Source organism: Cololabis saira, chromosome 21, assembly GCF_033807715.1.
Source record: "Cololabis saira isolate AMF1-May2022 chromosome 21, fColSai1.1, whole genome shotgun sequence".
Lineage (NCBI taxonomy): Eukaryota > Metazoa > Chordata > Actinopteri > Beloniformes > Belonidae > Cololabis > Cololabis saira.
Window position 1 is genome coordinate 34,364,828 of NC_084607.1, and position 27,641 is coordinate 34,392,468.

General features: G+C 40.1%; 1 protein-coding gene across 1 annotated transcript; it reads right to left on the minus strand.

Moving 5' to 3' along the window:
- Nucleotides 1–1,446: 1,446 nt before the first annotated feature.
- gps1 (G protein pathway suppressor 1) lies at nt 1,447–21,955 on the minus strand. Its single transcript, XM_061711049.1, has 14 exons — nt 21,822–21,955; nt 19,183–19,275; nt 15,655–15,836; nt 13,209–13,373; nt 12,978–13,113; nt 9,675–9,752; nt 9,412–9,472; nt 7,057–7,142; nt 6,300–6,394; nt 5,082–5,187; nt 4,919–4,999; nt 3,304–3,441; nt 3,096–3,230; nt 1,447–1,752 (listed from the first exon to the last, which is right to left on the minus strand). The coding sequence occupies exons 1-14, from the start codon at nt 21,852–21,854 to the stop codon at nt 1,678–1,680; spliced, it is 1,464 nt and encodes a 487-aa protein (XP_061567033.1). The 5' UTR covers nt 21,855–21,955; the 3' UTR covers nt 1,447–1,677.
- Between the last annotated feature and the right edge of the window lie 5,686 nt (nt 21,956–27,641).

Here is a 27,641-nt window from a genome sequence, read left to right on the forward strand (position 1 = left end):
CATCACGTACAACCTTAACAATCCAGTCAATTTATCCATTATCCATTCATAAACTTAATGTTTTTCACTCACGCTTGTTTGTGCATAAGTTTATCAATAAAAAACAAGATCTTCCTGTCACTTTACAGCAGTTTTTTTACTTTTTCATCTGATTTTAATTCATATCCAACTAGAGAACAGTGGCAATCTCCATTTACCCTTCTGTTGAACATCTGCTCATCAATTTAATATTACATTTAGATCCAAAACTCTGGAATGATTTTAATGTGTCGCTGAAGTCAACATTATCTCTTACCTCCTTCAGAAAGTTGTTCGTGCCCCAAAAGTCACCAAATTTTGCACGCAAGCCAGGCCTGGCGAAAAATTAGATATTTAATTGTTTGTATTAATGGGCGTGGCCTAATGGCTCAACAGCGCCCCCTAGAAAACTTTGTGCCTCAAGCCCCACAATACGGTTTGACGTACATGCACGAAATTCGCTACACACCTGTATCATGGCACAACTTAAAGAAAAGTCTCTTGGCGCCATGGCCGAAACCCAACAGGAAGTCGGCCATTTTGAATTAATCGTGTAATTTTGGCGCAATTTATGCCATTTCTTCGGCTGCTTCTTCGCCTGAACCGTAACGTGCACCCAGGTGTGTTATACATCAAAATATGCGTCTCCATCCTGCGACGACGCGCATTACTTTCCTCAGTCAAAAGCGTTACCGTGGCGACGATAGACGCCGAAAAGTGCAGCCCCCCTTCTTCTGATTGGTCGATATCTGATAGTTCCTACTTTCTGCCATAACTTTTGAATGGTTTGATATAGAGAGTCGTGGGTGGTTTCATCTGCTAAATGTCCAGGTCTGAGGAATCTACATCAAGTCATACAAGCTTCCACTGCAGCCTGAACGTGCACAGGGGTGGAGGGACGTTCATCTTGCGACTTTAATTCTGTCTTATCCTTCAATGTCTTTATCTTTAATGTAATTCAGACCTTGTAACCATGTTCTCTTTTACATTTATAATTTTTGTTGTACATGTTTGTTGTACATTTTTGTTGTACACACGTTAATTTGTTGTACATTATCTTTGTTACTTCATCACAGTTGTTGATGGGAGTGGAACTCTGTACAAGCCCTTTGGGTTTAAATTGTGCTAAATAAATAAATGAAATGAAAGAACTAAATAGGATCTTAAGTTTAAGATTATAGGATACAAACATCAGCCATCTATCTGATGCCCAGCAACACAGGTCCTCCGCCCAGAATAGGAAGTCTGATGAGACAGAAGGAAGTGCGTTGGCTGAATCAGGGGAATCCTCTGATTCCTCCCCGGTGGGTCTGGCTGTGGCTCCCCTGCAGGTCTGAACAGATCAATAACTCTAACAGGATGTCTAGAGATGTTTGGTGCTGCTGGACCGCCGGTGAACATGGGATTCCTCCACAATCACAAGAGACACACGGTTTGTTGGTGTTTTATTTGAAAACCCGGTTTCTGTGGCCACAGAACAAAGTCAGATACAACTCTGTCATTCAAACATCTGAACAGAAGCTCCTCCCTCTGATCAGCCGATACCAGATCAATGCAGACCTTCATGTGTATGCTTTCATCCAGGTGTGTTTTATGTGTGTGAGCTGGTGAAGACGTTCCTCCTCCTCCTCCTCAGCAGCAGGGGGCGCTCCGACATCTTCACATGTTGGTGCTCATCCTGGTCTGGCTGTTGGCGGGAGTCAGCTCGCCCTGGCTGCCCTCCCTGGGGGGAGACTGGGGGGAGAGACACGGGCCACGGTTACATGATGGTTTTTAATTCTGAATTCATTATTCCGACTTAAATAATTCCGAATTAAACTCTTTTCCTTCGAGTGGAAATAGTGGAACATGGAAATAGTAATTCCGAATTGAGGTTTACATGGAAAACACGTTTGAGCGTCTTTCTCCAATTCCTCTACAGGTCTGGGGGTTGGGAAGGTTCTGATTGGATAGGGGGCGGGGGGGGGACCGGAAGTTAAACTACCGGAAGAAAAACAAATTTTGAAAAGCTCACAGTTTTGATGTTTCCTGTTTCCATCTGTTCTTTTAATGATTTCCAGGTCCTCCAAGCTATTTATTAAATAAATGGTCTCTGCTCTTGACCAGCGTTTACTGCGTGCTGCCATCTTGAAACTTTGTTTGGAAAACCAGCCCAGCAGGAATATAAGCGTCATGCAGACAGACGGGCGAGGGAACGAGCAGAAAGAAAGACCGGAATTAATTTAAAGAGGAATGAGTGTTTACATGATCGCGGAATTATTCTATTCGAGTTTAAAATCGGAATAAACCAGCCACTTAATTCGGAATTAGCTCAGGGGTCGGCAACCCAAAATGTTGAAAGAGCCGTATTGGACCAAAAACGCAAAGAACAAATATGTAAGTAAGTAAGTAAGTAAGTAAGTAAGTAAACTTTATTTGTACAGCGCTCTTCACAGACCATAATAATGTCTGGAGCCGCAAAAAATGAAAAGTCTTGTATCAGCCTTAGAATGAAGGCAACACATGCTGCATGTAGCTATATTAGTTATAACTGGGGGAAGATTTTTTTTTTCATTATGCACTTCGAGATAAAGTCGAAATGTCGAGAAAAAAGTCGAATTGTCGAGAAAAAAGTCGAAATGTCGAGAAAAAAGTCGAAATGTCAAGATTAAAAAAGGAAGAAAAAAAAGAAAAAAAAGAGAAAAAAAAAGAAAAAAAAAAGGTTAAACATTTTTGAAAAAGCTCCAGGAGCCACTAGGGCGGAACTAAAGAGCCACATGCAGCTCTAGAGCCGCGGATTGCCCACCCCTGGTTTAGCTCCATCTCTAATCTGAACCGCATCAGGCAAGTCCAGACAGATCCACATGGACGTCTCTGATATTCAGCTCAGAGACACGATGGACCATGAAACGGGTTCTGGGGCAGGTCCGTTTGGTGGTGCAGAATGTCTGACGGGGTTCTGCATGGTTCTGGATCCAGATGGAACTGGAAGAGGCAACAGTTGGGCTGCCAACCAGGCCCAGCTGACCCCTGGTTCTGGGTGGCGGGTCAGAACAGGCTCACGGTGCTGAAGTGAAGAACCAGGACTGCTTTCCTACCTTGACGTGGATCTGGTTGCGCAGCACGGCGGCTCGGAGGATCATGGCTTTGGCTCTCCTCTGGAACTCCTTGCCCATGTGGAGGGACTTCTCAAACGTGGTGCTCCTCTGGTCCACGTCCCTCGCGTACAGAATCTGTCAGAACACGGGGGTTTAGTGAGGACACGGGTGTGAAACGAGCCTGAGTCCGGCCTGGGCGGGGTCTCACTTTGCTGTGGGAGTCGATCCGGGCGTTGACCAGTCCCTCCAGGATGAGCTGGGTCAGCTCGTCCTCCAGAGCCGCCACCGTGGTGTTGAAGGCCTGAGCCATCTTGGTCATGTCTGCAGACACGTACGGACTGAAATACTGGACAAGACAGACATGTTAACATGTTGGTAACCGGGGCCAGGGTTTCTGGGTCGGAATTAAACATCTGACATGTAGGGCCAGTCCCAATCCCCCCCTACTCCTACTTTTCAGTCCTACCCCTAAATTTTGAGCGTTCCCGTGAGGGTAGTGGTGTCCCAATTCCTCTTTGCATGTAGGGCTAGTGGGCATAACGAGGGCTAGTGAGTATGAATCCAGCCCTTCACAGCGAGGGATTTCAGATACTGACTCACCGACCGAGGGCCAGAAAGATTTCCCAGAAGGCTTTACCTCATCATTTGCAGATTGAATCAAACAAAAAAACATGGCGGACATTTCTTATTTTTTAGTGAATAAAATCATTATTTTGAGTTAGTTTCTGCATAAAAATGCGTTTTGATTACATTTCTAGCGAGAAATATATATTTTACTTTCATAATATTCACTCAGTGAATGTACATAATTCAATTTTATTTGTATAGCGTCTAATACAACAGATGTTGTCTCTAGATGCTTTCCAGAGACCCAGAACATGAACATAAACCCCCGAGCAATTATTATATAAACAATGGCAGGTAAAAACTCCCCTAGTGGGAGAAAAACCTTAAGCCAAACAGTGGCAAGAAAAACTCCCCTTTAGGAGGAAGAAACCTGGACCAGGACCTGGATCATAAGGGGGGACCCTCCTGCCGAGGGCCAGACTGGGGGGGTCGGGGACGTCAACAGCACAGCAGGCAGGTGGAAGCATAATCACTCGCTTGCTCGTTGTTGCGAAGTCTTTTCAGATCTCGCCAGAATAAAGGCTGTTTTAATGTTCCGCGTTACACCAACGCAGAGCCTACGGCGTAGGGTATGCAGGGACACGCACCGTACGGCGCGCGTCCCTGCATACCCTACGCCGTAGGTCATATTCTTTCTATTCTGATGTAAATCAGGGACTATAATGACACTAGTCAGTTTATCCGTAGTGATTAGTCTGTTTTAGATTGGGCGGAGTGATACGCCACAGTACGGCACTAGGTGCTGTGTTGATGTTCTAAAATCCTACACTGTTGAGGGACATTAAAGTACACTGGAACTCAGCAGAAGTTTCCCCGTGTTTATCCTACTCACCACCCCAAAAAGGTTTAATTTAATAAGGTAAGGCTTAACTCTACACCAGACTTACATCAGTAAAACGGTACTAGTTTCTTCTGAGCGGAGGAAGATTTTGGTCCGCGGGTCGAGGCGCGGTCGGCACCAATACACTGCGCGTTACTAATCAACACAATATAGGCTATTAATATTAATAACCCAATATCACGATACATTTTGTCACCTCCATGACACGTATCGGGACGTTTTTGTATCGCGAAATTTCTTGGCACGATATATTGTTACACCCCTAATGACTAACAACATGTGAGATTTGCTTCTATGTTGCTCGTTCATACAGTCCGGGATGTGTGTGGTCATGTGACTGGCAGGTGTGTCTGACCTGGATGAGGGCTCTGTTCCTGATCTGGCTGTACAGAGTCTTGATGTGAGGAGCCAGGTACATGTCCAGCAGCAGGTTGTCCTGGAACAAGCAGCACAGGTCAGCACACGCTCTCCAGACACACGGGATCAGGTCACAGCAGACACGGAGCTGGGGCTCTCACCTTCATCTCATCCAGCAGCTTCAAACACGACGCGTACTTGGACTCGTAGAACTTGAAGATGATGTCACGGATCTGTGGTTCCAACTCCAGGAACAACTTGAAGGAGCTGACGACAGACGGACAGACATTTGTGGCGCTTTTCCACTGGTACACTGCAAAAACTCAAAATCTTTTTTTAGTCAAAAAAAAAATCTCATTACACTTAAAACAAGACTCATAACTGGAAAAAACAACAATTTTCACCTGTTTCAAGTAGATTTTCATTTAAAATAAGTAGAAAAATCTGCCAGTGGAACAAGATTTTTTTGCTTGTAATCAGAAGATAAATCTTGTCCCACTGGCAGATTTTTCTACTTATTTCAAGTTAAAATTTACTTGAAACAGGTGAAAATTGTCAAATAAGTTATTTTTCTGGTTATGACTTTAAGTAAAGAATTTTAAGTGTAATGAGATTTTTTGACTAAAAATGAGACATTTTAACTAGAAATAAGAAAAATATTCCTGGTAAGATTTTGAGTTTTTGCAGTGTACCTACTCAGCCCGAATCGCCTCGGTTTGGTTCTTTTCCACTAGGGGCCTAATGTGCAGAGTAGATACTTTTCTGTAACTATTCTGCTGAGGTTCTAAGATGCTGAGTCGGCTGTATCTGACATCATCACACTACAGGCCACCGATTGGTCGGGGGGTTGGAGTCAGACGTCTGAGTCAGGAGGAGGAAATCAGAGAAAGAGACTCTGACGGATTCTTGTTCATTTTATTCAACCAGCAATGGCCGCGCAAAAGTCTGTGATCCAACTCTGAGGTGCAGATGTTCATAAACCTGGTGCTGAGGAGAGAATTAAAAAGATCTAGACGGAGATAAGGAACGACCAGATCTACCAGGAACTCTGTCACTTCATTTTCAACAGCAGAGACAAACAAAAAAAGCATTGCCACTTGAAGCTTCTTTCACTCTCATTTTTTAACTTGATATCAAACACAAGCCACAGATCCAGCAGCACATCTATCATCTCCTCCAGGTTCTACATCTTTAGTATTGTTGTCTTCTCCGTTTAGATCACACAACCAAATACGTCACAGCAGCTTCTCCAACCTCCTACTTCTCATCTGGGTATTGAAAATAAACGAGGGCAAGGCGAGTCGGGCTGAGTAGGTACTAGTGGAAAAGCGTCATTGGACCGACTCTTCTTAGTCTGAGGATGAGGAAGAGCGGCTGACCTGCTGGAGATGACGTTCCTCTGTAGCTCCTGCCGGTCAAACGTGGCCAGAGCGCACAGACCTCCGTACACGGCCACGTTACTGGGAGACAGCAGCTGTTCAAAGTTGAGGACAGACACTTCTGTTTTCAATATGGAAGGTTTTACAATCCAAAACCACATTATATCAGTACAATCAGTTAAGATACAATCTAGACTCATATCCATATGGCACTAGACAGGCAGCAAAGGGACGGTTTTCACTTCCTAAGCCAAACACTAATTTTCTGAAGCATACAGTAGAATGTAGATCAATGAAATCATGGAATTCTTTACCACTATATGACTGAATTAACACAGAAATCAATATTCAAAAAGAAAATTAAGAAACATCTTGGAATATCATATGTATAGGATACCATACATGCACTTTGTTTCATGCATGTTTTTTTTATTTTAAGATAATGATTTACATGTGTGGTAAAGTTTAACGTAGGTTTGTCGTGTTATTTCTTTATGTCTTGTTTTTAACTGTATGTTTTAAATATAATGTTTTTTAATGTGGACCCCAGTAAGACTAGCTGTGTTTAAGGGCATAGCTAATGGGGATCCTTACAAATAAACACATAGGTTATCTTGTAAAGAACAGGTGTAATAGATGAGACTGGACCAGTGTGTGGTACATGAGTGTCTGAGGGTGTGGTTGGTGTGTGCGGGTACACACACACACCAACCACACTCACACACAGTGGGTGAGTGTGTGTGGCGCGTCAGCTGACCTCGGGACAGTCGCAGTGGTCGAAGGAAGCCTGCAGGAAACACTTGGCAGCTGGTTTGTATTTGCGGGAGGCCAACTCCGCCAGACCTGAAACACACGACAAGAGTTGAGCTGCACAACCTGGACCCGGTGCTGAGTGGGGCATGAGGCCCTACACTTCTGGATGTCTGTTTCTACAAGGGCTGGAACAATATATCGTGCCATGAAATTTCCCTACAAAAACGTCACGATACGTGTCGTGGAGGTGACAAACTGTAGCAAGATATTGGATTAATAATATTACAATGCAAAAACTCAAAATCTTACCAGGAATATTTGTCTTATGTCTAGTTAAAATGTCAAATTTTGAGTCAAAAATAAAATCTCCCTTTTGAACTGCAACAAAGCCTTGAGCAGACAGGAGGGCGTAAATAATGATTATTTTCTTAACATTAATTTGTTGGTAAGTTTATTGTTTGATGCTGAATTATTTTGTCTCAACTATACAGCTGTATCATGTTACTCCAGAAAAGTATAAAGGGTATGCCAATTATTTTTCTGAAAAACTGTAATAGTAGTCCAACTGACTTACAGGCCACACTGCAAAAACTCAAAATCTTACCAGGAATATTTGTCTTATTTCTAGTTAAAATGTCTCATTTTTAGTCAAAAAATCTCATTACACTTAAAACAAGACTCATTACCAGAAAAATAACTTATTTGACAATTTTCACCTGTTTCAAGTAAATTTTAACTTGAAATAAGTAGAAAAATCTGCCAGTGGGACTAGATTTATCTTCTCGTTACAAGCAAAAAAATCTTGTTCCACTGGCAGATTTTTCTACTTCTACTACTTTACTACTTTCTACTTCTACTACGAGTTTGGGACTTTTCATAGTTTATTTATTTACTTTTATTTATTTATTTAATTTTAGTACATTTCTGGAAAAGAATAAAGTCAAGTCATACATGAAAGAAACTATTCAGTTTGTGGCAAAATATTTTTACTTGTATGAAACTGAAGATGCATAATGCAAACCTGACATTTACTTTTAGTTCAGTTTGTGGAAAATGGTTGGCCTGGCTTGCTCTTTAAAACTTAAACAGTTATAAAGCATTACAAACTGTAATGACAGACAAAAGAGGCGTTGTTGACCTTTTTTGCAAAGCGTATCACCGTTCCCATCAGGGATGCAACAGAACCAGATCCTCCTCCAGAGGTCCAAAAGTCGTCTCAACCTTCACAAAGGGGTCTCCCCGCCCCAACGCTGCCTCCAATCTCTCAACATTTGGCTCCATGTCCTACGATGTCCTGAAGGCTTTGCCTCGTTTACTTTGCGTAACAACAATACTATTGCTCAGATTGGAAGGTTCTCTTAAATCATTATATTTGCCAGGTTTGTGCAAACAAACAGGGCCATTTGTGGAAATGTTCCCCTCAGCGCAGAGAAGACACCCCCCCATTCCCAGCACTTTTACAGGGAAGGTAGTTCCTGGTAGTCCAGACACAGCAACAGTCAAGCCCCCCCAAACCTACCCTGGACCCCGCTGACCTGCTTTTAAATTAGTTTTAGTTTATTGGTCCTTTCAATTTCCACAACACAAATAACCCAAAGTACAAGTATAAATCGTCAGTGTAATACAAAAAATATATATAATTATGGTGTATACATATATATATATATATATATATATATACACATACATACACACACACACACACATACAATTTTAACTAAAAACCAAGGACCAAAAGGTGTAGACTGAAGCCTAAGCTTATGACGCCTACCCTTTTCACAAAAAAAAGTTAGCTTTTAAAAACTAGTGCATTTAGGATTTAGTGAATGAAATAAAAGACATGAATAAATCCATATGAGAAGTTGCCCAAGTATAAACAAAATAACTGCACACAAAAATACAGCTGTACTCTTGTCATACTAAATATCATTCCATACAGTGCATGTATGTATATATATATATATATATATATATATATATATATATATATATATATGTATGTATATATATATATATAAAAACTAACAGACTGAAAAACAACTTTTTCCCTAAAGCCATAATCGCCCTGAACAAAATGTGAATGCCTTCATGTGCAATTACTGTTTTTACCATGCAATACTTTTTCCCGGACTATCTGTGCAATATTCCACCACATGTGTAGTTATATGTAATTATCTGTAGATAGGACCTCAGGTCTTGATTTCACTATTCAAATGCACCTTAACCTTTTTTTATATTATTTATATTTCTTATTGTTTTGCACTGTCTTGCACTGGAGAGGTGATGCTCCTTTTAATCTCACTGTACCCATGTATAATGACAATAAAGTATTCTATTCTATATATAAGCACATACATACCTGCAGCACACTTTAACTTGGTGAGGACGGCCTGGTTCTGGCTGTCTCGCTCTCCTCGTTGCTGCAGAAAATAAATCAACAGAACATGAGCTGAGCAGGTTTCAGCAAGAAGCTCTGACATAACAGCACTTTTACAGAAATGTCTGCATGAATCCATCTGTTGTCATGGCGATCCATGGTTGGTAACTCATCCCTCTGTCACTTTAAACAAACATGAGGGCTGGAGGAGATGTTGTATTTGCTGGGGAGGCGATCGGACTCACCTCTGCAATTTCTGGAGTGGACTCGGCTTTATTGACGTAACTCAGGACATGTGACCAGTTCTGGAGGTAAACGCTCACCTGAGAGAGACGGAGACAACATTTACTCATCCACGTACCCTCGGCTGCTGGTTAAACCACAGGAGATAACGACAAAGCAACAATCTTCACATTCCTCTCAGAAGTCAGTCCAGGGCCAGACTAACACCAGGACATCACGTGTCCATGAAAAACTCTGAATAAAATGATTATTCCACAATGAAGTACGGAGCAATTACCCCAAATACTGATCAGAGATTGCATTACCTATGAAAATGTATTAAAAACTATGTGTAAATGTAACAGGACAGAAGAGGGGGATTGTTTGTGTGCAGCGGGGCGGTTGTTCTGACACCTCCGACAGCTCCACCGTGTTTAGGACATCCAGATGTTGAATCAATGCGAAGAATGAGAAAGAAAGTAGGAGGTTTTCAAAACGTTGGAGAGTGATGATGGATAATTATTATTATTATTATTAATAATAATAATAATAATAATAATAATTCCTGGTGGGTTGTATTCAGGTTACACTGCAAAAACTCAAAATCTTACCAGGAATATTTGTCTTATTTCTAGTTAAAATGTCTCATTTTTTAGTCAAAAAATCTCATTATACTTAAAACGAGAGTCATCACCAGATAAATAACTTGTTATTTGACAATTTTCACCTCTTTCAAGTAAATTTCCACTTGAAATAATCTGCCAGTGGGACAAAATTTATCTTCTCATTACGAGCAAAAAAATCTTGTTCCACTGGCAGATTTTTCTACTTATTTCAAGTGAAAATCTACTTGAAACAGGTGAAAATTGTTGTTTTTTCCAGTGATGAGTGTTGTTTTAAGTGTAATGAGATTTTTTTGACTAAAAATGAGACATTTTAACTAGAAATAAGAAAAATATTCTTGTTAAGATTTTGAGTTTTTGCAGTGTACGTGATCAACAAACCCCTCCCACCCCGCATTAGTTCTGTTTCCATTAGAACCGTTAAGACGACCCTCAGAGGAGAGCTATTCGCGGGGTGACTCAACACACCATCCCACGTTGGTCAATGTAAAAGGGGCTCATGACACGCCTTCCTTTTCTTCTTCAACCAACAGGTCTTCGGGACCGTTGGTGGTCGTTGTTAACCCGGGCCTCGGGTTTTACGTTGGATGCCCTTCCTGACGAAACCTTCTGCATTTCTCCCGGGGGTTTGGCCTGTGTTGAAAAGATCGATTCTCCGATTTTAAATCGATTCTCATATTAATTTCTAAAAATCGATTCATACGTCTAAAGATCGATTTAAAAAAAATATATATATATTTTTTCATTTTTTTTTTCTTTCATCATTACATTACAACTTTTGGTACTTTTTTGTTTATGCCCAAAAAAGGAATATTTTGTTGGACACGAGAATAACTGGTGCCATGTTTTTGCCTTTAAATATGTTTAAAAGGTATGAAAACATTACAGTTTTCAGTTATAATTGCATACATTGGGGCAAATCCACAAAAGGATTGCGCGGCTTTTGTGGCCGCTAAACCGGTGCAAATGAGACAAAAAGAGAGCGTCTAATTCACAAAGCACCCGCAAAGGACGAATTGCATCACAAACTGCGCTGCCAAGCAAATAGTGGCAGTCTGCGCCGGTGCCATTTGCATGCATGCAAATTAGGTAATATTCATACATTCGGCGCAAAATTGCCCCCTTTCTATGCAAATAAGCCTCATTGCAAAAAGCGCCTAATTCAGAAAGGCCAGCGCTATTTGCCACACGCAAAAATAGTGGAGCAAATACCGTCTTTCAGAAGCGTGTATTAAACTGCGCGCACTCCCACTGCGGCTCTGTTTCTCTCTCTATTCAATATCATTCAAGCCTGTGATACTGAATGATATTAAGGGTGAAATCTACATTCAGACATGACTGTAGACAAATCAGATCAAGTGGGGTTGTGGACTTATCGGATTTAAAAATAAAAGTAACAGGACGGAGTTCAGGATTCATCCATACAGTAAGGGGCTGCTTTATTACAAACAATTCCACCATATAAACATATAAATCTAGAATGTGTGTGTTTAACAGCTGACCTGTAGGTGTGTGTAGCAAAACACAGAACATGAATTACCATTAGATCCTGATCTGATCCCGATCCAGTGTTAATGAAGCGGTACGTCGGCTCCTCTCATTGCGCTGCAGAACGGAGCGGTTCAGGAGATCCTTGCGTCCCCGCAGCCATAAGACTGTTTAACGGGTTCTGAACTCAGTTTCACACACACTCACCTCTGCCACAACTGGACTATATTTTAGTTTGCACTTTACATGATATTTGTTTAAAAACCTTATATGTTTATTTTAATATTATGAATGTGCTTTTATTGTCTGAATGGAAGTGTGGTTGATTTTTATGTTTAGATGAGCTGCTGGACGGTTGAATTTCCCTTTGGGGATGAATAAGGTTCTATCTATCTATCTATCTATCTATCTATCTATCTATCTATCTATCTATCTATCTATCTATCTATCTATCTATCTATCTGCGAAATACTAGAAGTACAAATACGTGAAAGTTGAGTCTATTGTGCTCTCTGCAGTTTTCATTATGGACCAATCTGTGTGCTGAAATATGGAGAACACTGGAAACAGCTCCGCTCACTCAGACAAGTGCAAATTGCACTCAGCCGCAAAACTTTATGGGCGTGTTTGCTCCGGTATATCATTAGAGCAAAATCTTTTGTGAATAGGACCTTAAAGCAGGGCAAATTGCGGGCGCTAATGCAGCGCAATTCACAGCGCTATTTGCGGGCGCAATCTGTTCTTTGTGGATTTACCCCATTGTCTATATTTCTTTGCTTTATATAGTGTCTTGGGGTTACATTTGCATAAACGTTAAAAACCAAATTCTCATAAATGGGGAAAAAATAAAAGCGATTTCATCCGTCTCTGTTTCCTCCCTGGATCTGTTTGATAATTCTGACCCACACGATGTTTCTGTTTCAGTTCTATCAGCATTCTGGGAGCTGATTGGTCCTTACAGCATCATTAGCTGCAATACTTGCTGTTGAATCTCAATATAATACTAGTATAAATATGTTGCATAACTAGACAGTCATATAATTCAGGCAACAGCTGAAAAAACAGTTTTATTAACAGTAACCCAAATCAATATCGGATCGAATCAAAGCGTGATAATCGATTCTGAATCTTAAGAATCGGAATCGAATCGATTCTTGATATTTGAATCGATTCCCAGCCCTATTTGGGACCTGCTGAGGTTGCCTGTGACCCTACCTTGATGACGTTTAGACACATGTTGATGACATGCTTGGCACTGGTGCAGTAGTCTCTGGCCCGGGAATAGCATTTGAGAGCATTACTGAGGTCGCCACAGTCCAGGTAGTGGTCCCCCAGATCATCATGGCCCCTCCTGGAGAACAGGGACGGTATATACATGTTAACTTCCTTCTTCTAAGTTTTCCATAACAATCTGGGAATAATGTCATGTGGGTGTTCTCCAGTAACCTGATGCTCTCTTTGATGGAGTTTCCTTTGTAGTTCTTGAGGTCTGTATCCAGCTTCTCCAGCTTCAGCAGAGCCTTCTTCCTGGTGGATTCTGCCCACGCCGAGTCCAGCGGGGGAGGAACAACGCCCCCCTCTGGAACTGTGTCTGGTACACCCTGGACCTCCCTGGAGGGGGAGAGGAAACCAGAAAGAACAACTTCACCTGTTAGATCACTGGGCCGGTTACAGGAAGTCCTGGTCCTGGAAACATCAGCAAGGTTTACAAGGAAAAAAAAAAGTAGAAGAGCAGTTCCTCATAATAGAGGGAATGCGCATGACGTCACAGATGCGACTTCATAGCAAGTTACGCCCACTGAGTGTCAGAAAGACTGAGTGTCAGAAAGACTGAGTGGCAGAAAGACTGAGTGTCAGAAAGACTGAGTGTCAGAAAGACTGAGTGTCAGAAAGACTGAGTGACAGAAAGACTGAGTGTCAGAAAGACTGAGTGTCAGCGTAAACTTTCAGTTTGAACAACTGGAAAACATCTAAAATGGGAAAGAGCTGTTGTGCGATCGACTGTACTCATAGATTTAGCAAGAAATCTGAGTTATCGTTTTATAGACTGCCGAAAAATAATCTTAAGAGAGACAAATGGATCGCTGCAATTCACAGAAACAACTGGATTCCAGACACTGAAACGTGGATTTGTGGTTCCCATTTTGTATCAGGTAATGTTGGATTTTTGGGTAGCTAACGTTAAACGGTCAAATCATAAAGTTCAGTGTCCTCATCACTTTAATTTCTACAACAAATCCTGCCTTGAAGTCGGACCAAGTGTCAAGACTTTTGTAAGCCTTCAAGCTTTGCTTCGTGTATTTCCCCGGCGTAGAAATTAAGTACATATAAATATCAGGAAACTGGATTCGCGGCCAAATATCAATGTCCATGGACCACTGGTTCTTAGTAACTGTACCAAATATTAATGTCCATGGACCACTGGTTCTTGGTAACTGTACCAAATATTAATGTCCATGGACCACTGGTTCGTGGTAACTGTACGGGTCACTGTCAAGTCCAACTGACGCTAATTTAAGCTGATAATCGGCTGTTATCCCGTCTTCTCCACTAGTTGCAGCTGTTTTTACCACTCAGTGCCAGTAAGGGGGCTGGTCCAGTGGAGAAGTGACGTCAATGCGTATCCTCTATAAACAATCGATTAAAGAGTCCATATTCAAATAAATTATATATAAAATATATTTCAAGCACCAGACGGAAGCAATAGAAACAATCTATTTCACTGACTCACCATGACAACTACGGCATCGGACGCCGACAAATTTGGAGTGAATTGGTCATTAGAATGATGGGGTTCTGCTGGCTGCACAAAGTTTAAAATAAAATGGCTATAAATTATCAGAATATGATGATGTTAGAAAAAAAAGCATCTGCTTATTTCTGTAAATGTGTCGTGATTATTACTGCTGGTGACAACTGACAAAACACAAACACAAATATGAAAGTTCCGAAAGCCTGAGACGACGGAAGAGAGGACGCAGTATCTGTTCTGCAGAGATCAGGTGTGTGATAATGTAGACATTATTATGAAACAAATGCTACATTAAAAGCACGTTGTTTGACTCAGTAACAGAGAGGTGTTGGCAGTACTCGAGTTGTTTAAAAAAAAAAAAAAAAAAACAATCAGGGGGGATGGTGGATTTTATCATATGGGGACAGATAATTTGTGCCGATTACAAATAATAATATATTACAAATAATAGCAGTGACCAAAACACCTGCAGAAATACTGCAGGAATGACATAGCAGCAGTTAAATGCAGCCTTCTGTAAGCTTTAAATATCCACTGGGCTTACATCAAATACATCAAAACACAACAATAAAAAACACTTTTCTGAACTTATCAATATGACTCTGTCCTTCACAGGATAAGTAACATGGATCACTGCAAAAACTCACAATCTTAACAAGAATATTTGTCTTATTTCTAGTTAAAATGTCTCATTTTAGGAAAAAAATCTCATTACACTTAAAACAAGACTCATCACTGGAAAAAACAAATATTTTTCACCTGTTTCAAGTAGATTTTCACTTAAAATAAGTAGAAAAATCTGCCAGTGGAACAAGATTTTTTTTCTTGTAATGAGAAGATAAATCTTGTCCCACTGGCAGATTTTTCAACTTATTTCAAGTGAAAACTTACTTGAAACAGGTGAAAATGGTCAAATAAGTTATTTTTCTGGTGTTATTTTTCTGGTGATGACTCTAAATGTTGAAATAGCAGTAAAACCACGTTCATTGATGAAATGACAGAAAGGATGGAAAGGGGGGATGGCAGTTTTACAGGGGGATGATTTGGACCATTTTTATTTCAGGGGGGATGCCATCCACCCTCATCCCCCCTCAACTCCAGTACTGGGTGTTGGTGTATGTGCAGGTTGGGCTCTCCTACCGCGTAGCCTCTGTTAGTTTACGGTGAATCTCCTCGTAGGCGTCGACGTTGAAGGTCCTCTGGACGAAGGTGAGGGCCATCTTCAGGGCCTCCACCCGGAGCTGAGGGCAGTGCTCCGCGATGAACTGAAGCCTCTCGATGCGCATCAGTCCGCTGTAGCTGGTGGCATACTGCTCCAGGTCCTCCACCAACAACACACACACAATCAGTCAGGACGGGCCCTCTGGACCAAGCAGGTGACAAGGACTACGTTTCCATGCATCAATAACCCTTTTCTAACCGGAATATTAGCAATAACCCCGTTGTGCACGGCCATGTAAACACCAATAACACCTTTGAATAACTGGAATTTGCTCATATTCCAGTTTTAAAAAACCTGAATATGAGCCCTGGGTTACTCCTTTTAAAACCTGAATATTGGGTCATGTAAATGCCAAACGGAATATCCCCATCAAACGGAACAGGAATTTGTTTTCTGCGCATGTTCTGTTCACAAGGAATCTTGGGCTGCGTCCAAAATCCCATACTTCCACCCTAATGAGTAGCAAAATGAGTATGTGAGATTTTTTAGTGCGTCCGAAACATTAGAACGTACTCAATAGTATGTACTATCCATACTCATTCTGGAGAAATTTATTAGTGTCTATTGATGGACACTAGCTAAGCAGAAACTTCCCACAATGCAATGCAGCGGTGTTTGGTTGCTAAGGGATACGTATACGTCATAAGTATAATATTAAGTATAATAATAATTATAATATTAATATTCGTATATAATATAATGTCATCTTGTTTCGGCCAGGATAAACGGGCTACTGCAGCTGTTACCATGGTAACAGCTGCTACTGCTGCTGTGACACGTCACTTCCTCCCAACGGCAGGAAGTGACGTTTGCGCTCTTAATAGTACGTCCGAATTAATGCACACTACTGATATTTACTCAAAAGTGTGGCACATTTAAGTATACTTTTTAGTATATACTGTTTAGTATGGCATTTCTGACGCACCGTTGGTCTTTTGAGTCCAGGATGTTCTTATAAACATGGAGAAACGCAAGACCAGGAGGAGACTAATCACTTCATAAATGTAATGAAAGATATGAACATTTTGGCATTTTAGACGGTAGAAAGTACCGGGATAGCCAGATTTACGAAAAGTTGCGCAAAGCAGGATTTGTAGGAACGACAGACCAGATCAAGCACCGCTGGAAGACGCGTCGGTGAACTCCATCACTACGACCCATTCCCACCAGTCCTGACTGCACCTTCATCCAAAGTGTCCGGGCTGCTCTGGTGGAAACGGGGAGCATGGATATGGACGGCACAGCTCCGGCTCTGTTTGCCATTTCTTCACGTTCTCGCCTTCCATTAATGAAGAAGGCGACGAGGATTAGTGTTATGTCCTGGTGGGTCAGTACCAGCACCAAAGCGCAAAAGAATGTGACTTCTACTGGGCTGTTGATTATCCGCCGTGCTGCTGTTATTGTGGATTTGGATACAGGAAGAAGAAACGGAAATGACGGGAGTTGCGGAAATGACGTTCTCCGTGCGTCGCTGATTAATTACCATGTATACAGGGATAACCCTGTTTGCTCACACATGGAAACAGATTATTCTGAATGTTTCAGTAAACGGAATATTGACCTTAACCTGAATTTTGACTGCATGGAAACGTAGTCACAATTGCACTGCAAAGCAGCAACAGCACTGACCATGATCAACATCTGCATACACATGTGGTTATAACACTCAAAACTTGCTCAACATCAGAAATACACTGATGCACTGAAATATACTCTCTTCTACAAGACACCATCACTGGTTGCGTTACAAAGGAGTCTGGGTAGTGAACGAGTGTCTGGTTCTGGTGAATGAACCTTTTTAATCTGAACCACATCACAGCTCAAGCCTCCATTCTGGACACCAGTCAAAGTGATTACTGTACCATTTTTCTTGGGTCCACGGCAGCACGGGCTGCTCGCTGAGAAGAGTGAGAACCGTACGAACCTTCAAGTTACAGACTAAACAAGTCCTCACTGACACCTGAAAAAAACTCACTTTCGCTAGTAGCTTTTTTGGAAACCAAGTGGCCAGAGGAGTCACGACTGCGCCAGGCGGGCAGCAAAGACCTCTTGTATTTAGTCAAAACTGTTGTCAGTGTTGAGCAGCCACGCTAATTTGTCAGAGCCAAGGTACAATTCCAAGGCTGGAATCGGCCATTCACATTAACTGGAACATTTTTCTAAAAAGACCTTTGTAAACATAGTTATCAAACACCACCAGCAACAGAAGGGACGGAGAAACAAGAAAATGCTGAGGCAGAAACACATTGCTATGTTATCACCTTCTGAAATACCACTGAGCCCAGTCTGCTCAACGCTTCCATCTTCCAGTGTTGCAAACTCCTCAGTAAATTGGAGTTAAATTGGCTTTGCAATTTGTATATAACAGGGTCTCGGGGGGCTGGGGCCTATCCCAGCTACAGGTGAAAGACATGTACACCTGGACAGGTCAGCATTTCATCGCAGGGCCACGGTACCTGGAGAAAACTTACGCCAACACGGGACAACGTGCAAACTCCACACAGAAAAGACTCCTGCCGGGCCCACAAGTCCCACCAGGAACCTTCTTGCTAACCACTTAGCCTCTCTGCTGCCATGTTATAATAAAAGAGGATAAAATAAAGTGATATAAGTAGTGATGCACCGAAATGAAAATTTGTGGCCCAAACAAAACCGAAAATAATAAACACTTGGCCGAATACCGAATAACATACCGAACAATGGTTCTTCGCAGTTTTTCAATTATTTTGCCAATTTTTTCACCATTGCATAAATCAAATAAATGTGCTTTAGGCATGCTTTTCAAAGAATTTTTTTTTTTTTTTTACAAAATTACAAGGTAGAAATATTTTACAAAATTACAAGGTAGAAATATTTTTTGAACATTAACAACTGAACATTTTTTAATTTCCCAGCATTTTTTAAATATTCCAGCAGACATTATACCAACAAGGCACAATGACTTAAAATAAATAAATTAGCAAAATATATTTTTCAGCCATCTTTGAGCTTACATTAGGCCTATAACTGACTGCTGAAGAATTGTAACATAAGCCTTAAAACCAAACGAAAATGCATTTAATGCATTAAAGTGCATTGTTCACTGTTTGATTGCGTCATCTAAACACGCCGTTATTAATTGTTCGTTTTTTTCCCCCCTTATTCCACCGAACATGTTTTTTTGCTATTTTCGGCCGAACAATTTCGGTTACCAAACATTCGGTGCATCACTAGATATACGTTTTTACCGGCAAGAAATTGTTTCCCCAAGCCAACCACCCCGTTGAGATCCTGTTTCAAAATCCTGAGTAAAACTCACAGATTAAGTTTAACCGACCCCTGACCCCTGCAGACCCGTACTCACACTCAACCTGTACACCAACTGATCAGGTTTAGAAACGAATCAATCAAACAAAACATGGAGATTAGACGGTTCTCTGTGCCAGTGTTCTGTGAGAGGTCCATACCAGCGTTGGGTTCTCCACAATGTAGTTTACGTCCGGAGCGTTCTGCTGGTCCTCCTGAGGGTCCGCATCAATCTGCATGGGCTCAACAGACCCCTGTGGAGACAGAGACAGACTCATAAAAACCAGGTCATAACAAACACCGCTGAAGGAGCTGGAGCACTGCAAAAACTCAAAATCTTACCAAGAATATTTGGGTCTGTGGCTTGTGTTCGATATCAAGTTAAAAAATGAGAGTGAAAGAAGCTTCAAGCAACAACGCTTTTTTTCTTGTTAGTTTGTCTCTGCGCTGCTGAAAAGTCAGCTGGAGCCGTGAGCAGCTATGAAGAGACAGAGCTCCTGGTGGATCTGGTCGTTCCTTATCGCCCGTCTAGATCCCTTTTTAATTCTCTCCTCAGCACCAGGTTTATGAACATCTGCACCTCAGAGTTGGATCACCAAACAAACTTTTGCTGCCATTGCCTGTTGAATAAAATGAACAAGAAGCCGCGAGTCTCTCTTTCTCTGATTTCCTCCTCCTGACTCAGACGTCTGACTCCAACCCCCCGACCAATCGGTGGCCTGTAGTGTGATGATGTCAGATACAGCCGACTCAGCAGTTTAGAACCTCGGCAGAATAGATACAGAAAAAGTATCTACTCGGTACGTTAGACCCCTAGTGGGAAAGAACCGAGGCGAGTCGGGCTGAGTAGGTACACTGCAAAAACTTAAAATCTTACCAGGAATATTTGTCTTATTTCTAGTTAAAATGTCTCATTTTTAGTCAAAAAAATCTCATAACACTTAAAACAAGAGCCGTTACCAGAAAAATAACTTATTTGACAATTTTCCCCTGTTTCAAGTAAATTTTCACTTGAAATAAGTAGAAAAATCTGCCAGTGGGACAAGATTTATCAAAAAATCTTGTTCCACTGGCAGATTTTTTTTTCAAACAAAAATATTATTTCTCGCTACATTCAAAGTGAGATATTTCAAGCCTTTATTTGTTATAATTTTGGTGATTATGGCTCACAGCTTATGAAAACTCAAAATAAAAAAAACTATATTAGGAAATAAATAAACAATTCAATAATCACTATTATAACAAATAAAAGGTTTAACACATCTTGCTTTGCATGTAATGGGACTATGTAATATATTAGTTTCACCTTTTAAGTTGAATTATTGAAATAAATTAACTTTTACTCCATATTCTAATTGTTCGACCTTCACCTGTAGCTATATTTATATTAACCAGCATACAGTACATCGTGGCTGATGTGGATATAGGAGGCTATTTCAGTTGCTGGTATGGTTGGCTGTCTGTACAGTCATGCAAGTTCAATGCTATTAAAGCACTTTAAGCTTTAAATCAAAGCATTTTGTTTTTCATATAAAATAAATACATTTCTTTGCAGTTTAGAAGATTTGGGGATGTTCCCTTTTTTTGGCGCCTGCGCTGCTGAAGTCAGGGTGTCCCTTATTTGTATTTCTGAAAGGTGGCGACCCTAATTCTAGCCCTGGGCAGTACTCGAGTTGTAAAAAGAATTCAGGGGGGTGGTGGATTTTATCATATGGGGACAGATAATTTGTGCTGATTACTAATAATATAATATATTACAAATAATAGCAGTGGCCAAAACACCTGCAGAAATACTGCAGGAATGACATAGCAGCAGTTAAATGCAGCCTTCTGTAAGCTTTAAATATCCACTGGGCTTACATCAAATACATCAAAACACAACAATAAAAAACACTTTTCTGAACTTATCAATATGACTCTGTCCTTCACAGGATAAGTCAAATGGATCACTGCAAAAACTCAAAATCGTAACAAGAATATTTGTCTTATTTCTAGTTAAAATGTCTCATTTTAGTAAAAAAAAAATCTTATTACACTTAAAACAAGACTCATCACTGGAAAAAACAACAATTTTCACCTGTTTCAAGTAGATTTTCACTTAAAATAAGTAGAAAAATCTGCCAGTGGAACAATTTTTTTGCTTGTAATGAGAAGATAAATCTTGTTCCACTGGCAGATTTTTCTACTTATTTCAAGTGAAAATGTACTTGAAACAGGTGAAAATTGTCAAATAAGTTATTTTTCTGGTGTTATTTTTCTGGTGATGACTCTAAATGTTGAATTAGCAGTAAAACCACATTCATTGATGAAATGACATAAGGGATGGAAGGGGGGGATGGCAGTTTTACAGGGGGGATGATTTGGACCGTTTTTATTTATTTATTATGAGTACTGGCCCTGGGACAGTTCTGAATCTCTCAAAGCGGCAAATCCACCTCGGCCACTCTTCTGGTTTTGTAAGGTGAACCTTTGTCGGCAGAATAACGCTGAACTGAACTGAACTGCTCCATGTTGCTGAGAGAGAAAACGCTCCCACTGACAACAGCGGTAATTAGCTCGCAAGCCTAGCCTCTTATGGCTGATTTATGGTTCTGCGTTACACCGACGCAGACGTACGGTGTGCGTCGCCGCGTAACCTATGGCGTAGGCTACGGCGTCGATTTTACGCGGTACCATAAATCAGACTTGACTGAGACGTTTGCGGCTCACTCGGATAGTGTTTATTTCCCAGAATGCCCCATAGCCAGTTACCTCAATGTAAAACAACGTTGCACTTGAACTCTCACTGCACATTACTCACCTGGAAGTTGAACACCTGCACAGGTAGCGGCATCCTCAGACACTTATTTGATCACGTTTACCTCGTTTCTCGCCGTGCTAAACATAAACACTGACAGCCGCCTCCTTCTTCTTCTACGCTTTCCGGTGCTGCTGGGCCGGACGCAGAACAGCGGCGGTGCTCATCACCGCCACCCGATGGCCAGAAAAAGAACTGCACCCGTAATCAGGACAGCACAATACAACCGCCAGGGGGAGACACACTCAGCGGCGGAAAATCAGGACAATGAAGCAATGAACTACAAAAATACATTCAGTACTGGAGTTTAAAGGGGGATGAGGGGGGATGGCATCCCCCCTGGAATAAAAACGGTCCAAATCATCCCCCCTGTAAAATTGCCATCCTGCCTTTCCATCCCTTATGTCATTTCATCAATGAATGTGGTTTTACTGTTATTTCAACATTTAGAGTCATCAACAGAAAAATAACACCAGAAAACACCAATTTTCACCTGTTTCAAGTAAATTTTCATTTGAAATAAGTAGAAAAATCTGCCAGTGGGACAAGATTTATCTTCTCATTACAAGCAAAAAAATCTTGTTCCACTGGCAGATTTTTCTAGTTATTTCAAATGAAAATCTACTTGAAACAGGTGAAAATTGTTGTTTTTGTCCAGTGATGAGTCTTGTTTTAAGTGTAATGAGATTTTTTTTACTAAAATGAGACATTTTAACTAGAAATAAGACAAATATTCTTGTTAAGATTTAGAGTTTTTGCAGTGATCCATTTTACTTATCCTGTGAAGGACAGAGTCATATTGATAAGTTCAGAAAAGTGTTTTTTATTGTTGTGTTTTGATGTATTTGATGTAAGCCCAGTGGATATTTAAAGCTTACAGAAGGCTGCATTTAACTGCTGCTATGTCATTCCTGCAGTATTTCTGCAGGTGTTTTGGTCACTGCTATTATTTGTAATATATTATATTATTTCTAATCAGCACAAATTATCTGTCCCCATATGATAAAATCCACCATCCCCCCTGATTTCTTTTTACAACTCGAGTACTGAATACATTGAAAAGAGCACATAAACTTAAGGTCTTGATGGCCTTTGCATTGGTGGAGAGACTAATGGTTTTTAATGTATTGTTTGACCTCATTTTCAAACATACAAAAAAGAGGCTTTCGATTAGTATACCGGGATTTGTGAATAAACCATTTTGTCAATAGTATAATAAGATTAATAATATAAAATTGTTGTTTTTTTTAACAGAAGGATAGTCAATGAAGCCAAACAATACATGTTCAAAGCAAAGGGAGAAATGTGGTTCAACACAAACACAAATTAAATTACAGATATGGACCCATAATTTGGTAGTGAAAGAGCAACTCCAAAATAAATGAAAAACATCTTCAGGGGATCCTTCACAGAAACAACAGGCAGTGTCTATGTCTTTTTTGAAGCGTTGAAGAAAAATTTTACATGGGTAGACTCTGTGAATTATTTTAAAAGATATTTCTTTAGTTTTTTTTGTAATTAAGTATTTTGCAGACCCGTAATCAGGACTCGGTCCCGATACCAGACGGCAGGACAAGAAGGAGATCTTTGTTTAAACAAAGCTGGTTTTAGAAAGGGATAGTTTTTGTCACAGATCTGCTAGATCAGGGGTTCTTAACCTTTCTGACCTTGGGGCCCAATTTTTTCAGTACAGAGTGGCCCGAGGCCCGTTAAATATTAACACTGTATAGCAGCGAAGGTCCAGAACATCATAATAAATATATATATATATATATATATATATATATTCAAGTAGCCTCATAGTTGTATCAACATCTGCATCTGACTGTTATATTAAAAAAGTACATATTTGCCCATTAACATGTGTAACTTCAATTACACATTTTTTTCTCTTAAAAATAAAATAAATAAATAAGATTTTATTTTATTTTTCAAATGCTATCTTATTTTATTTCTTTACCAGCAGTTTGAATTTCCCCTTTTCTTTGTTAATTGTCTCAACACATTTTTATAATAAATTAATATAAACACATCTTAGCAATTTAAAAGTTTTGCAGTTTTTCTTTCTTCCCCTTAATCTTATGCCCTCACTTTCTGTCGTTCAGTGAGAGAACTGAGCTCTAACTTCTCCTGCCAGGACTTTAAATCTGGGCTGGATGGTGTCAGGTTCTCATGCACATGAGAAGGTGCTCATTGATGAACCTGGAACGATATTTAGTTTTAATTATGTTCATTGTGGAGAAAGCTGCTTCACAGCTGTATGTGGACCCAAACATGTTTAAGATGGTCAGCTTATTTTCTGTGACTTCAGTTCAGACTTGAGTGGATATGTTTGATGAAAAACTTTGTGTTTTGTTTCAGTGGCGTTTTACTTTCGCACTTTGAATGCCACGGTCTCTGAACGTATGAGACACTGGTTTTGTCCCAGTGGGAAGACTGAACAGGATGAATCTGTCCATTCCGGGTTGAACTTCCCTTTCCACCTGTTAGGCTTCTCATCTCTGTAAGAGTCAAGCTAATTACTTACTAAGTAACTTACTAAGTTTTATTTACATTAATAAGTTGTCAGGACTGCGCGTGTCGGATTTCATCCGAGCCTGATCATCTGAGACGGGCAGAACCCGCAGCTCTCTGGCCGCTGCAGCAGAGTCACTTTCCGATGCTTTTGCGAGCCCGAACAACAGTCCAGTCCAGCAGACACATCTACATGTACAATCCTTCAGCAGTAACGATGGAGCCCACCGCCCGAGCGGCACCGACCTCCCCGGCTGCGCGGACGAGTCAGGATAAATGATCACGCCGCGCTTGCTCGCTCTGGGCGCAGACCCAAGTAATCGATCCCTGATCCTGGCGGATCTAAACCTACTCTGTGTAAAATGAAGGACTTTCTCTATAAATACACACCATTTCTCTTACTATTACTCCTAGAGCTAGCTGAGGGTCTTCTTCTCCTCATTTGGTCGGGAGTTGCTATGCAGTCCCGCGGCCCCCGCGGCCCACACGTACAAAACTGAATTTTTTTCGCGGCCCACTAGATGGCGCTCGCGGCCCAAGTGTGGGCCGCGGCCCTATGGTTAAGAATCACTGTGCTAGATGATACTGGGAATGTATTTGATTTTCCATCCTTCCACTGTGCTTTTTGTAATGAATCTGAAGAATAATGTTAAAGTAAACTGTAAACTGTTAAAGTTATCATTTTTCCTGGTTAAGCCCAGGTGGTGCCCCGAATAATTACATCATTTTGAATAATTCAATTTGATAAATAATCTACTTTATTAGTCTTGATAACTGAAACAGCGCCCCCTACGTGTAGCATCTGTTAGCATCGTCTTTTTTGCCTGACTTGCCACTTTTCGAAGCCATCTCGGAGGTAACAGGGCTCGTTTAAGATAAAAAAAATGAAAACAACAACAGGGAATCCTTTTTTGAAAGTTTGGGGCTTGGTGGTTTAAAGAGTTTGGCATTCACGGGAGCACTCGCAAAACACGTCCACTCCATCTGCTCACCAACCGGAAGTCTATATCACACATTTTAAAAGACTTATCTCAACATCTTGAAGCATTTTTTTTGGCCGCGCGTAAAAAGGGATGTCGCAGGTTACATAAAAACCTGTCATGTGTGTCAGTTAACGGGAAAACCAAACCAGAGTATCAAACCTGCTCCACTGCAGCCTATTCCTGCTGTAGGAATATGCTGACCTTACAATCCCTAAGACGCCCGGATAAAAGGCTAATGAGGGGGTGGCTGTGTTTGCAGGCCTATGATCTTGACGTCAGCTGAATTCTTCTCAGTGTATACTGTTTCATACTGCATGCTAAACTTGTTATTGCTCTTGTTATTGCTCTGCTCTGTGAGGACCCCTCGTCATCGTTCTCTTCACCAGACAGTAGAGATGCACAAAAGCTCTGCAGCCACCAGGGGGCAGCAGCAACGCGGCCTCGGACGAATGTTCAATTGAATTGAATTGAATTGAATTGAAGATTTTTATTTCGAACATGCATGTTAAAAAGAGTACAAAAAAGTAGAAAAACAGAATACACTCTTATCGAGTCCTACCCCTGAATCTTACATACATTCTTACATATAACAAGAGTTTCAATAATCTTACTTATAAAACACACATCCCTACTTTAATAACTGTTCAATACAGTGATATAATACTCAATTATATGCAGACGTGGGTAGAGGAGCCAAAAGATTTATTTTTTTAACACAACCATTCAAACAGACAAAAGTACAAAATAATCATCCTCAGGCAAATGAAATCAATAAAATAATAAAATTAATTAAAATTAATAAAAAATAGCTTAAATTAAAATAATCTTAAAGTAAATTCAAGTACCTTAATAAATAATAAAATAAATAAAATAATAACAGAATAAAAAAAATAAATTAAGCACAAGTAGAACAAAATCTCAAGCCTTTGTACTTTTCTTTTTTAACCAGGCAGAACTAGAACAAACATGAACTCATAGAAACTCTGTGTGTGTTTGAGTCTGTGTAAATGTGACAAAACATGCAAAAACAAACATCTTTCCCAAAGAATCACCCAGTGATGTCATGAGATTGACGCGTACGCGGATAAAAGGGATAAAAGAAAAGTAACAGCTCAACGTAGCCTAATGTAGCGGAGGAAGAGGAACAGTTTCTTCTTCACAAATCTACTCAAGTAAAAGTAAAAAGTATAGTGATTCAAAACTACTCCTAAAAGTACAACATTTCCCAAAACTTACTCAAGTAAATGTAACGGAGTAAATGTAACTCGTTACTACCCAACTCTGATTATATGTATATATAAATATAGTCAAAATCTAAGCAAATCAAAGCAAACAAAAGAAAACAAAACAAACGCCAAGCATTAAGTTGTGCTTTTATGTATTTATGTAATAATAGAATAAATTATAATGCATAGTATTACATTATCATTACTTTACTATAATACTACAATATAATAGAGAACAATAGACAGCAATGGTATAACATTATACTTGAATAACTATATATATATATATATATATATATATATATATATATATATATATATATATATATATATATATATATACACACAGTATAAGAGTAGATATGCTATATACAGTATACACTGGTTCGTATATTTACCTCCAATATATACATAAAATTTACTATAAATCTATATATCGATATATCTAGATATAACTATAAATCAAAATATATTAATAGAGATATAGATACACAAATACTGTACGTACAATACAACTCAATATATCCATATACATACCTACATATAACATATCTATATCAATAATATATGTCTATGTATCTACATATATTAATAAATGTACATATCTACATGTTTATTTGCATCTGTATTTTTTTTTTAATATTTTTTTGGGCTCTAGTGGCCCTTTATTCAAGCTGCAGATATGAAAGGGGTAGAGAGAGAGAATGGGGTGCGCAGGCTCAGGCTGGGATTCGAACCTGCGACCGCTGCAGGACTGTAGCCTCAGTATATGAGCCGCTTGCTTAACCCACTGCGCCACCGAGCGGCCCAAATTTGCATCTGTATTTTGAATAGAATGTTTCTTCGTATCTTTTTTTAAATGGTGATATGTTTCTACTTTGTTTTAGCTCCATGCTCAGGCTGCTTCACAATTTCATCCGCAGGTCGACCTGATAATCTGCTGGGTGTGGACAACAAAATAATAAATTACAATATCTGTCTTCAGGTTTAAAAAAAAAAGATGACTCACACAATTTCCCACAAACAGAGATAAGAGGATGTTTTTTAAGAACTTGAACATGTATTATTTTCTGTCGCTGATGACCTCACCGTGACCTCTG